General features: G+C 39.2%; 1 protein-coding gene across 2 annotated transcripts in view; it reads left to right on the forward strand.

Moving 5' to 3' along the window:
- LOC149237689 (uncharacterized) overlaps positions 1 to 14,476 on the forward strand; it is a 304,355-nt gene that overhangs the window by 181,353 nt on the left and 108,526 nt on the right. For both annotated transcript variants that reach the window (XM_089372750.1, XM_089372749.1), the window contains exon 6: positions 14,277 to 14,451. In XM_089372750.1, coding sequence (XP_089228876.1) covers positions 14,277 to 14,451 — 175 coding nt within the window. The remainder of the gene's footprint in view (positions 1 to 14,276; positions 14,452 to 14,476) is intronic.

Below are 14,476 nucleotides of genomic sequence, written 5' to 3' on the forward strand. Positions count from 1 at the left end.
ACCCAAGTTCATTGTTGGAGAAGGACATCTTGCAGTGATAGGTGGCAACCCTCCAACCAAAAGTTCATCTTCATTGGAGCAACACAGGAAGGCAATAGAGGGAAGAAGTCCCAAAGGAGTTGAGGAGCAACAATGGGCAGTTGAGAGTTGTTCACAAATGGAGTTGTGAACAACTCAATAGAAGACCCTGTGTGTTTATGCAATGATGGACAAATGATAAACTAGGGGGAAAATTTGTGAGTTGTGTTCAGTGACCTAAAGGAGCAGGACCATTGATAGAGGAAATGTTGCAAATTGGGAGCAGAAGGACCAACAATTGTGTTCAGGGTATGATCAAGGCAGCTTTGATTGTCGACTACATCAACTAGATGGTTAGTGTATATTGTTTAAGCCAGTTTGGTTTTCATAGTTGTTGACAACAAGCCCTAGTTTGTATTCTTGTATTAATGGATGTATGAAGGCCATTATCCCTGGTACGAGAGCCCTATACAATTGTATTACAATTTTTTAATATAATGAAGTTGGGTGGTTGAAAATTGTAAAAAATTGTCTATTTTGTGCATGTGTTGATTTAATGTTGTTTATATTCTGCTGTGCAAAGTAATTTGTTTTGGTATTTGGATTAGTAATGTCAGAGATTCTAAGATCCTAACCTAGATTCCAGTACTCTTCTGTTAACGAAAACAATTGTCCTATGGACTATCCTTAGGGTTTTCAGGTTCAAACTTTTGTTGGGTTTACAAACCCTAGATGCTTCAATATCCAAGTCTTCAAAACTTGGCATCCTTCAAATTTGCAAATTCTACAAGTATACTAATTTGTTAGTTGCAAACCCTTGAAATGCCATTTATATGCCTTATACTAGAGATGGAGCTTATCGATATTTTGTTCACTGATTGTCTAACATTGATTGTACCACAATAACTTAGTCTTCATGTGCAAGAAAAATGATCCAAGCACCTATCGTATCGGTTATGTTTTGTCACTTACAATACATCTTTTCATGCTCTGCTTTTAAACATAATGCAATATTTTAAACAAACAGGTTAGTTACGAATATTGTTATTATTGTGCCCCATAGAATCCCACTATTGTTATTGTTGTGCCCTTACATTATTATTGTTATGTCGGCTCTGGTTATATTGTGACCCCTTAGAATCCTATATATAGAGAGGACATGTTAGGATATTCCGACACATAGGAAATAGTTAAGTACAACTTGGTCTAGTATAGAGTTAGGTAAAGTGTGTTTCTTTACCTTGTACATTTTGTAACTTACAATCCGACGGTCACGATATGTAGTGATCCGACGGTTCATTCTCTCCTCGGTATTACCGACACTTGATCCGTGGCTTGACACCCGATTGGTCCATGATTTCTATTTAAAGCGCATGGAGGGTCATTTGTAGGGTAATTCGTCTATGAGAGAAGCTTATGTAAATTTTCATTCTTTTATTGATAAATTGCCTGAAGTGGCCGCGTTGGCTCAGGCCGTGCACTGTTTCCCTCTTTGAGGGTTTTAACCACGTCAAAAATACTGGTGTATTGATCTGCGATCTGGTTGTGAGCGGTGTCCTTTAGTGTTCTGTCTGAGGAACTTACCCTGTAAATTCCTACATGGTATCAGAGCTATTTGAGGGCCGCGTCCGTTGGTGATCCAAATCTGAAGCCGGTAGAACTGCATCCGACTACCGTTTTCTAGATCTACTGTTTTTCACTGCTTTCGGGCCGAGAAGACTGCTCTGTTGTGTTGGGAGCATCTGTTCCAGTGAGGAACCCCTTTCGTTTCACGCGAAAAGGTTTCCGGTAGCCCTAGCTGCATAATTTTTAAGATCTGGAGGTATACAATGTTTATTTGTAGTTTACAGTCATTTTCTCTCTGTTTATTTCGGTTTCGGTTTATTTAGCTTTTTTTAATTACCGGATCTATACCTTTCATTTCTGCGTATGCTCTTTGCCCTGCGACTCTGTGCGATCTGGGCAAATCAGAAACAGAAAGGAAGGATTTTTCTCATGCGTATGCTCTTTTCTGCTGCGCCTTAGTGTGATCTCGGAAAATCAGAAACATTGAGGAAAATATTTAGTTTCCGGCTAAAGCTAACTTTGAGCCGCAAGGTTCATTTTTGAAAATATTTAGTTTTTTGGCTAAAGCTAACTTCGAGCCACAAGGTTCGTTTTTTTGTATGTCCGTGTTGGGTTTTGTGTTTTTTGTTTTGTAGGGAAAAAGAGCCTTCTCAAAGCAAGCATGCAACCCAAAGCATCAACCCCCCCCTCTCTCTCTCTCTCAAATTTTTTGTATAGCTCAATTGGTTCAAAGCTATTTTAAGAGAGTAGAGGTCTTGGGTTCAAATCTCCTTTTTGTGAGGGCGGATTTTTCATTTCCGCACATTCCCGCACTTCGTCGGCATCTTCAACAACTTTTTTTCCAAAAGCCATAACTTCTTCATCCGGAAGCCGTTTTCAGAGCCGTTTTTTTTAAACCAGCCTAATTTTTCGAGATCTATCCATTGGAACACTTAGTTTCAACATCTTTAGCTTCAGTTTCCGTTGAAATGGAAAGTTAATACCAAGTTACCCTTGACAGCACCAACTACTTCCAATGGTTGTCCTACATTGAGGATTTACTTAGAAGTAAAGGTCTCTACAAAATAGCCTCAGGCCAAGAAAATAAACCGAAGGATGAAGATAAGGCTGCTAAATGGGAAAATAGGCAAGATCAAGCACGTGGATTGATAGGGATGTCTATTTCTCCAGATCTTAGATTCCATATTGCAGAACTTGATACTCCTGATGAAGCAATGAAACAAATCAATAAAGTTTTTGGGATTAAAAATGGACTTAGAGCCCATCAACTTGAAAATGAGTTGCTTACATTGGACCCGAATAATTTTTCTTGCATTGAAGATTTCTTGTCCAAGTTCAAGACCCTTAGATATCTCTTGGAAGGTGTTAAGGTTAAGAAAGAAGATAGTAACCTTATCTATTCAATTCTTACCAAGTTGGGACCAGCCTACTCTGTGTTTGTTTCCACCTTCCATTCTACAAGAGAAGCCTTCATTTATCAAGGAACAAACTACAAGTCCCCTTCCTTTGACTCTTTTTGTGATTCTTTAATAAGAGAACAAGAAAAACTCTTACACCTTGGTCTTCTTAATCTTGGAAACTCTTCCAAGAAAGCGCTAGCCGCCCAGCAGCAATACAAATTCAAAGAATCCTAAGAAGTCATATCCTAAAAAGAATGGTCCTAAACCAAACAAGGGTCCTAAGCAATCTCAGCCTCAAAATGAAAAATCATTTCAACAAAATGATAAGACAAATAAAAACAAATGGAAGAAGACTGATAGACATTGCAACTTTTGTAATCGAGATGGCCACTTAGAATCCAAATGCTTTAAGAAGATGGAAGCCTTGGAAGCAGCGATGAAGAAACATAACATCCATTTGGAGCAATCTTCAACTTCAACTTCATCTTCAGGAATGGCACTTTCTGCATGTGATTGTCAAGCATCTCGGTCTGGCTATGCACTAAATATATCTTCTTCTTCTCATTCTCATGAGTGGCTCATTGATTCTGGAGCTTCTTATCACATGGCAAAAAACAAAGCCATGTTTTCTTCTTTAAATGATTGTAACACCAAAAATATATATGTTGGTGATGATAGATCTCTTAGTGTTGTAGGGACTGGAACTGTTCATCTAGACAATGGTCAGTTTAATGATGTATTATGTGTTCCAACCTTATCCTGCAACCTTCTATCTGTCTATTAGATAACTCATTCAGGTGAAGGTAAAATTGTTGAATTTTCACCTCATGATGTTGTAATCAAGGACCTAAGAGATCCTAAACAGATTTTAGCTACTGGCATTGCTGATGATTCTACAAGGTTGTATAAGTTTCACAACTTTGGGTCATCAAATCTTCCCTCAGTATTTGTTGCTCATAACGATGAAATGAGCAAACTTTGGCATGAGCGATTTGGTCACTTAAACTATCGCTCCCTTCAGCATCTATGTAAAGAAAATATGGTGACAGGTCTTCCTATGGTATCTTGCAGAGATGGTGTTTGTTCCGGATGTGTACTCGGAAAACATCATCAGGACAGTTTTGAAAAACGTGCCTCTTGGCACGCCTAAGCCCCTTTACAGCTTGTGCATAGTAATTTATGTGGTCCACTTCCAGTTGTTTCATTCTCTGGCTGCAAGTATTTCTTAACTTTCATTGATGATTTCTCCAGACGCACTTGGGTATACTTCTTAAAACTCAAGAGTGAAGTATTTAACACATTTTTGGCCTTCAAGGCCTTTGTTGAAAAACAATTTGGACATCAAATTCTTAAGCTAAGATCTGATAATGGCGGAGAATATGTTAAAAACACATTCATCAACTTTTGCACTGAGAATGGAATTCAAATGCAACATACTGTTCCATATACTCCACAACAAAATGGTGTAGCTGAAAGGAAGAATCGCACCTTAAAGGAAATGGCTAATTGTATGCTACAATCTAAAGGACTTGGTCTTAGTTTTTGGGCAGAAGCAATTAACTGTGCAAATTACATAATAAATCGCACTCCTACTAAGGCTTTAAAGAATATCACTCCAGAAGAAGCATGGAGCTCAATCAAACCAGATGTAAGTCACTTTCGTGTTTTTGGAAGTGAAGCGTGGGCCCATATTCCAGATGAAAAGCATAAAGCTTTAGAACCTAAGAGTGAAAAATGTACTTTTGTTGGATATTCTGAAGATGTCAAAGGCTATAGACTTATTCCATTTAAGTCCAAAAATGTTATCATTAGAAGAGATGTAAAATTTGATGAAAATATATCGGCCTGCGAGCCTAGTCCGGCGAATGTGCCACCTCTCCCTATCTCTTCTATTTTTGAAAACATTTCTTCTTCAGATGATGAAAGTGAGGATGACAATCCTCCCCCACCATCTCAGGATCCTCCTTTAGCTCCTCAGCTTCCAAAATGGGTTCATGCTACTCGAGATGCAACAGGTGATCCTACAGATCAGCGACGCACACGTTCTCAGTTTGACAGAGCCTCTTCTTTACTGGCTCAAGCTCCAGTAAATTATGATCCTGACACCTTTGCAGAAGCTTCAGGCCATCCAGATTGGGAAGCAGCTATGAATGAAGAATATCACTCATTATTGGCAAATGATACATGGGATCTTGTTCCTCTACCAAAGGGACGAAAACTTGTTAGATGTAAATGGGTTTACAGAACCAAGTATGGACCAGATGGGAAAGTTGATATACATAAAGCTTGTCTTGTTGCTAAAGGTTTTTCACAGGTTGAAGGCATTGACTACACTGAAACCTTCTCCCCTGTTGCCAAAATGAACTCTATCCGCCTTGTTCTTTCCCTTGTTGCCTCGTTCAAATGGGAAGTCCATCAGATGGATGTTAAATCTGCCTTCTTGCATGGGGACTTGCATGAAGAAATCTACATGGAACAACCCATTGGCTTCATAAAAACAGACTCCAGCCTTGTATGTCGGCTTAAGAAATCCCTTTATGGTCTCAAGCAAGCTCCTCGAGCTTGGTATGCCAAAATGGATAGCTTTCTTTTAGAATCTGGCTTTTCTAGGTGTCATTCTGACAATACTGTCTACACCAAGAAAGTGGGCAAGTCTCTTATCATTCTTGTTCTTTATGTTGATGATCTTATCCTTACCGGTAGTGATCCCAACCTTATAAACCATGTGAAGTCCAGCCTTAAAAAGAAATTTGAAATGACAAACTTAGGACACTTACATTATTTTCTCGGTCTTCAAGTCTTGCAATCCAAGGAGGGTATTTCCCTTTCCCAGTCCAAGTATGCCTGTGATATTCTACGCCATTTTCACATGGAAGACTGTAAGCCAGCCCCTTCTCCCTTCCAGTCTGGAGTCAAACTTTCAGTCACTTGTACTTCTCCTGAAGTTGATGCTACCTTATACCATCAACTTGTAGGAAAACTTCTGTATCTAACCCATACTCGACCTGACCTTTCCTTTGCCGTTGGCCTTGTTGCTCGGTTTATGCAAAACCCACGTGAAAGTCATTGGAAAGCAGCTAAAAGAATACTTCGTTATGTTCGAGGTACAGTTCAGTTTGGGATTCATTACAGTGCCGAAGCATCTCCTCTATTGGTTGGTTTCACTGATTCCGATTGGGCTGGTGACCCTGATGATCGGAAGTCTACTGCAGGTTATGTGTTCACTCTTGGTTCAGGACCTATTACATGGGCCTGCAAGAAACAAGGTGCCATTTCTCTTTCTTCAGCAGAAGCAGAGTATCGTGGTGCCGTAGAAGCTAGTAAGGAAGCCTTGTGGCTTCGTCAGATCTTGTCAGAGTTTGGCTTTTAGCAGCAGCATCTGACTACACTTTGGTGTGATAATCAAAGTGCCATTTAGCTATGCAAAGATCCAGTCCAACATCAGCGCAGCAAACACATTGAACTGCACATGCACTTCATCAGAAAGCTCATCCATGACCATGTTCTTGAAGTGCAATATTGTTCAACAGATGATCAAGTTGCAGAGATCTTTACAAAGGCTCTCACAGAGGTGAAGTTCACTAAACTTCGATTTATGGTTGGAGTTCAGGAAGTTGTCACTAAGGGGGGATAGGCTCTAGTGCCTCCTTCCTTCTCCTATTGTGTCATATTTGTAAATCCTTCAATCCTATCCCAAGTTGTTCTTAAGGGGGGATGTTAGGATATTCCGACACATAGGAAATAGTTAAGTACAACTTGGTCTAGTATAGAGTTAGGTAAAGTGTGTTTCTTTACCTTGTACATTTTGTAACTTGCAATCCGACGGTCACGATATGTAATGATCCGACCAGGGTTGCAGGAATCGCCCCCCCCCCGGATCCTAACCCGGAACCGCGACCCGTGCGGAATCGTTTCGGAATCTCGAGGCGAAGCGCGATTCCAAATTGCAGGTGGCGCGATTCCGTTTTTTAAACACGCTTCCTGGTTTTTAGGTGGCGGTGGCCCGGATCCGCGCTTCAGAGGGCGATTCTGGCATCCGGTTGCGCCACGCAACCCGCCCGGAAGCGCACGCAACCCGCACGCAACCCGGACGCAACCCCGACGCAACCCGGACGCAACCCGCGGTATGTTTGATACTGATGTATGTTTGTAATAGCTAGAATATAGATGATTGTTGTACATACTAGTAACTACAATGGAATCATGGATGCAGTATCAATTTGATATTGCTTGATGCCTATAAAATTTCATAGGACGGTTTAGCTAAGGAGTTCAAACTGTGTATCTATATATGTGCTGACACTGTTGAAGGAATACGATTGTGAACAGAATCAATACTGCGCATTCAATACAGTGATCAATAATAGCAAAAGCATTGATATCTTAGATGGAGGATATTACAGCTACACCACTATGACATCATTCTCATATAGGATTCCTAATACCATATAACTTGAGCATTGTAGCCTGAATATACGGTCTTACTGCTCTGAATACAATGTCAACTCAATGAATATACATTGAAAAAGGGTAGAGGGGTCTTACTGCTCTGAATACAATGCCAACTCAATGAATATACATTGAAAAAGGGTAGAGGTACCATACGTACAAAGCAGAGAGCCATATATATATCTACTGAACTGATGGATGCACTTCTATATATTCATATACTGTACCATCATACATAGGGATGCCATACATATTTGTGAGATTGATACACACACACACACATAAATATATACAACTGTTGAAGTTGAGGTCATGCATATACTGCTGTAATTAGAACATAGCAATACCATACTCAAGCTATTTGAGCAGTGATATCCATACATAATGCTAAGTGCATATAAGAATGAAGAAGTCTCTGCTTATAGGTTTATACCCATCATTGCCAATATTGGGAAGCCATACCAATATTGATCTATATGAGAAACGATAACATATATATGACTGAAGCAACTTGCAAGTGACATGTCCATATTGAATTGATGTCATGAACAAATGTCATAATGCAAAGAATCATACTGAAGCATATGCCAATGATCATATGACACTATTGGTAAATCATACCAGGAGCAAGAGCATAGCCATATAACGAACGTCCAATTATTCCAGAGGTGCAGTATCAAATTATCAATACACTGTGAGAGTAGATCTGAGAGACTTCCTTGTAAAGTCTGCAATTCTTGCTAATGTAGTTTGTTGCCCTTACCTTGCTTCAAATCACTGTGATCTTATGTCCAACTATGCTTCCACCTATGCTGATCTACTAGGTATTCAATGTACTGCTGGTGGGGCTTAAGGTTCCTCCTCAAGCCTCCTACAATTCACGGTTTTGCTACAGCAAGGTCTAGGTCTTCATATACATGAAAATATACTTGGTTATAACTGCACTGATCCTCAGGATGACTGTGGCCTGGGTAGAGGACCTTAACTAGGCCTTCACCCCCTCAAAACAGACCCCCCAAGCTGCTGTAGAAACAACCCTTCTTTGTGGCCTAGAGAAGAATGAGAATCTCCTTCGATGACAAGGAACCACCCCCCTTTACCTGTGCTGTTGCTTGAGATGACTGCAGCTAGGGCAGTAGGTCCCTTCTAGGCCTCTTGGCGCTCTCAAATCCTCCTCCTCATACAGCTGTAGCAGCACCTTCCTGCAGCCTTGTAAACAGAGACAAACCCTCCACAAAATAGCACAGAAAAAGCATCAATACTTCTTGACTTGTGGCCTGATCTAGCAAGTGAGATGCTGCCCTAAATAGTCTTGAATTAGCTCTCCAAGCCTCCTTGCTGGCTGCTTCCATTAAATGCTGAAGGAGGACTTTGCAATCATGGTTTGCATTTTCAAATTTGATTTGTGGCCTTCATGAGCAATTGAGCCCAGCTCTGACATATTCCCAAACTTGAATTCTAACAGTCCCTTGCTTGATAGAAACTTGATAACTTTCCTTGTGATTGCATTCCTTCTCTTGCTTGAGCTTGTCCTATGAAATTTTATAGGCATCAAGCAGTATCAAATTGATACTGATGTATGTTTGTAATAGCTAGAATATAGATGATTGTTGTACATACTAGTAACTACAATGGAATCATGGATGCCATATCTATCTTGATTTATGCAAAAATATGCATGTTTTCATGTCTTCTACAATTAATTTGGTATTTGGGATGTTTGTTTTGAGTATAAATGCAAAAAAATATAAAAAAATATATATATATAGCAGACGCTTCCGCGGACGCTTCGCTTCCTAGATTTTTGGAAAATGACGCTTCCGCGCTCCGCGCTTCCGCTTCGCTCCCGCTTCGCTCCCGCTTCGTGCAACATTGGATCCGACGGTTCATTCTCTCCTCGGTATTACGGCACTTGATCCGTGGCTTGACACCCGATTGGTCCATGATTTCTATTTAAAGCGCATGGAGGGTCATTTGTAGGGTAATTCGTCTATGAGAGAAGCTTATGTAAATTTTCATTCTTTTATTAATAAATTGCCTGAAGTGGCCGCGTCGGCTCAGGCCGTGGACTGTTTCCCTCTTTGAGGGTTTTAACCACGTCAAAAATACTGGTGTATTGATCTGCGATCTGGTTGTGAGCGGTGTCCTTTGGTGTTCTGTCTGAGGAACTTACCCTGTAAATTCCTACAGGTCTTGTCATTTGTATCATCCAAGAATTATTCATTTGTGTAATGTAAATGAGGTTTCCCCATCGTAGAGGGTTATTTTGAAGTCGTTGATCTATTTTTTCTATCTTTTTGTGACCTGGTTGCATAACATATGTTATATGATTGAGACTCCTTGAGAATGAAGGGAATCCTTTTCATGATTGACCTTGAAGGTTTTTCTAAGTATACTTTACAATCTCTAGTTTAATCCATGATACACTCAAGTGTGGCATTATTAATAGTTTCAATGAGAACCACAAGTCTAACTGCAGATCTCTTTTCATTAGACTCATACCTGGTCCTTCAACCAAAATTTTGAAATGTGATTTGATAGTACATACCTTGCGGACGTTATAGCAATCCAGATCTCTGTCTTTTGGGTCCTTGTACTTGTTTGGTTATTATTCACATGAAAACAACGCCACTTAGTATTAAACAATATTGTATTCACATTTGTCAATAATACCAATATATTGACTCAGTCTTCTAATATTTTAAGGAGTACCATATTTTGCACATACCTTTACGGCATGTTGAGATCATCTTGCTTCATTGGATTAGAAGTTATTAGATTCAACAAGAACATATTTATGACTAGGCCTAGACTAGATTTTGCTGACAAATCTTTAAAAATAAATAAATACATATCTTGAGTGTCAAGCTTTAGACAGAGATACGTACCAAGTTAATTCTTGAAAGTCATTTGGATTAGGCAGAGATACGTACTAGTTTAATCCTTTTCCAATTTCGTAAGGATATCAGGTCGGCTATATAGTATCTTGATTAGGTCTCATCTCCTTTTATTTAAGGGTAGAACCCTATCATCAGATTGTCTTCTCGTCATATACTCTCACCAATGGTGCGGAAATCGCGATCGGGATAAAATCGGCAAAGGTCGGAAAAAGGAAAAAATCGTAAAAATTGGCAGAACATTGGCAAAATTTAAAAAAGTACAAAACAAAATAAAAAATTTTCAATTTTTTGGTATCTAAAGCATCCACAATTTTTTGGTGATTTTTACGATTTTATCACAATTTTTTCATTTTGGAAAAAAATTTCGCGATTTTTCGTTTTTTGACAATTTTTATGGTTTTATCACGGTTTCTTCATTCTGGAAAAATCGCCGATAACATCGGCTGATTAAATTGCCATGCGGAAAAAATCCCGATTTCATCGTGATTTTCGCAACACTGCTCTCAACCACAAGATGTCTGAAATTGTAACTAGCAAGATGTCAACTCCTTGAATAGCTCCCAGAACTTCGATTGTCACTGCAGGCCCATATCAGCACCCTAACTCGGATCAATTGCAGATTTATCTGAGATATCATACTTCAGATTTCAGAGATCGTATGCCACAGATATCATACTTCAGACTTGTATGCCACAGAGATTCGTTTTACAAGAGTACAAACTCAAAATTGTTGCAGACCCTCCTTCATTTTGAACCTCAGACTCAGACTAGTTCATAACTTGGATGCCATTTAAACCAGAGATGAAATTTTGACTTTGGCATGCTTCATGGATTCAGATTGTTCAGTCTAGATCACCTTCTACAAGTTCGGATTTTTATTGCAGAGATTTGGACCTGTTTTAGAAAGGAGGTGGCTTGGTCTTGAACCACAGAGATATCATTAGTTTTCGGTCTACCACAGGGATCATATCCATAGTATATAGATCATTTGGCTTGATCAAGTTATTGTCCAAGGAAGTTCGGACGTCATCACAGAGATATCCACCGGGAGGATCTTTGGATCAGAGATGGCTTCATTCTGAGATAAATTGGACCTCATCACAAATATGTAACTCAGATGACTGCTCTGCAACTCCTTCTAGCTCTTAAACTATGTTGAAATTCAAGTGCAATCTAGAATTTCTGATCATGATAATTACTTGTGACTGATATATATGTTCACTTTTCGCATTCTCTTCATTTTAATTATTGTTGAAAAGTGTAACTAGGTTCAGTCTTCATAATGACATGTAATTGTGACTTTTGTAAATGATGTGAAGAAGAAAATAAAATTATTTTTGTAATGCCTTGCTTCATGAGTGTCATGAGCAAGAGGTTCATTTTAGATGGCTCCCATTGAGAGCCTTAGGATTTGTCAAAGAGTCAATGTCATGTATAAAGATATGTCAAATGTATTCTAGTAAAATAGCCCTCCAATGGTAAGCACAGTCCTCTTCCTATGTGGGCCTGCAAGATGAAATAATGGCTCATGTCGGTTCACTCAAGGAGACACATCTATTCGATGCTCAAGTCGGCTCATAATTTAGGACAAACTACCATATATATGTATCTAGGGTCTTCATATTTCGGACCATGAAGAATTCACATATCTCTCTGTAATTTCGGGTGAAGAGACAGTGAACAGTTCGGATCTCTATTCGGATGACCTAGTGCAGAAGTAAGTTTGGTACAGAAGCTTGATAAAGGTACAGGATTGAATTGGATGCCATCTCACAGTCTAGGGAATTCGGATCCCTCTGTAATTCGGGTCACAGTGACAGCAGAAAGGATAAGAGACTAATTCGGACATCATCACAGTCAAGAAGTTTGGATGGATTTCGGAAGGAACTCAAAGGGACAGTAAAGATCTCTCAAGGGACAGCGAAGTGTAAACACAGAAATCACAGTGCAGACAAAGTCTCAGTATAATCTCTTGGTGTAATCTCTGTCTCGCAATACTCGATGCCACCACAGGAAGTAGGTCAGAAGTATGTGACAAGATCACAGTACTATTGCAAGAGAGAAAGGTCTCGGTGCTATCAATAGTGACTATGCTTCAGTGATATGACTTCAGATTTCGATACTACTGGAGAAGAAGTCTGTCATCCTTGATAAACTCAGTGATCACAGTCCATATGGTGCAAGATCTGAAGTAACCAAGAAAGAGTAATCGAGAAAGTGGAAGAGGATTTGTGTCTTGGTCTTGGAGTGGCTAATAGGTCAAGGGTCTTGGTCTTGGTATTCGTCAATTTGAATCTCTATAAGAAGAATTTTTGTGCAGGGTTTCCTCTCAAAGAGTGAGAGGTTTGGGCCCTGGCTCATAGCCTACATGTTGTGTCTCTTGTCTATTTATGTTCATGCATTGGTTACTGTTTTATGAAGAAGAACACTAATAATCTAACATGAAGAAGATCCTAATCTAAACAAGTAAAAAACATTCACAAGCAGTCACTAATAGAAGAGAAATCACCTAATGCTAATGCCCTAGATTTTTCAACAATTATGTCATCAAGCAATTATGCAATCAATAAAGCAAGAAAGTAAAGATCATAGTGCACAAAAGGACAATAGACAGCATAAGTGGCCAGAGGCCAGGGAAAAACCCATCAATCCTTTCCTTTAGAATCTTTGTCAAAGAGAGAAATCCAAGTCATATACAATTTGACCAGTATGACTTCCCGAGTGCCAAGTCAGCCCTTCACCATCAGTCTTCATGAAGTTCTGTCCATAAGTTGTTACATGTCTGGCATACCTCTGCCACATGCCTGTCCTTAACAATTCCTCAGAAATGCCCTTTGTTCTGCCTCAGCTATGCCATGCGAAGTGCCTCAGATGTTATACACGAACTGTCTCATAATTGCCTCTGATATTGCACACGAGCTGCCTCAGATACCCGAATTTTTTGTCCACAGAAGAACACTGAATTTCTTGCCAAATGGTGGAGAATAAATGCCAATATATAGTTGTTTCCATGTCCGAAAAGGTGCCTCTAAAGGCTGAGCCGACTTATCATCTTGAAGGCCAATTTGGCAGTTGGGATTTGACCTAAAGGTACATAAAAAAAATTAAATTTTTCTTTTTCTTTTCAAATGTCCACATGGGACATGACAATTTGTTTTTTTTTTATATATAAATAATTTTATTTATTTATGTATTTATTTATTGAATCTTTACAACATCATACATTATGAAGACCGAACCTAGTTACAAATTCAACAAGGTCAAGTTATGTAGCAAGTGCAACAGATTTATAACAGTGTTTCCCACACAAATGTATCTGTGAATGCTGGTTGGGACTAATGGATTAAGGAACTTCTTGTGGTTTGTAGCTTTTATCTTTCTTTACCAAACAAATATAGTTCCTCATTTGTATATTGGCTGAAATATACAAGTGACGTAGCTGAAATATTGGCTGGTAACCCTAGGGGACTCAATGGGTTTTGATCCCCAGACCTCTGTCAACCAGCTAATAGCATCTACCAAGCAATCTAGCCCTTGGATAAATTTGTATGTTTTTATCTTATTCTTGATTCCAGAAATTATTTGTGTTGCTTAAATGGAATAAAAAGGCTGATTCCCCTGATCTGTCAAAATAAGAATATGCGTGTGACCATTTATCACAGACATTCACTGTAAGGGACTGTGGTCCTTAGCCTACAACAAGAGGTTTATTGAAGTCCTGTTATATCCGAGGAAACAGTTAAGTTGTACTTCTTGTGATGAAATATTTCAGTTGACTGGTATATTTGCTAGCTTAATTTCTGAGTTGAAGTAATGGTTTAAGGGCTGCTAATGATTGTGTGCCCACTTTACGCCTCAAAGAACAAATGTAATTTTTGTCAGTTGAGCATGGAAAACTACAAGTTGAATGCACTGATTGTGTTCTCTGTTTGCATTTTTGCAGGTCTGTAGGAAATCAATTCTTAATTTGGTAGGTGATGACCATGTAGACATAGAGGTCAAATCCATAAAGCAATGGGTAATGCATGCAGAAGTTGCTGAAAAGTTTTCCTGTTGTGATGATCGAGTCATACTTGTTGGTGATGCTGCTCATCGCTTTCCTCCAGCAGGAGGGTTCGGTAATTCATTGTGCCAAAGTTCTTT

The sequence above is a fragment of the Pinus tabuliformis genome, chromosome 8, assembly GCF_031772625.1.
Source record: "Pinus tabuliformis cultivar Carrire ecotype Pingquan chromosome 8, CPIR1, whole genome shotgun sequence".
Classification (NCBI taxonomy): domain Eukaryota; kingdom Viridiplantae; phylum Streptophyta; class Pinopsida; order Pinales; family Pinaceae; genus Pinus; species Pinus tabuliformis.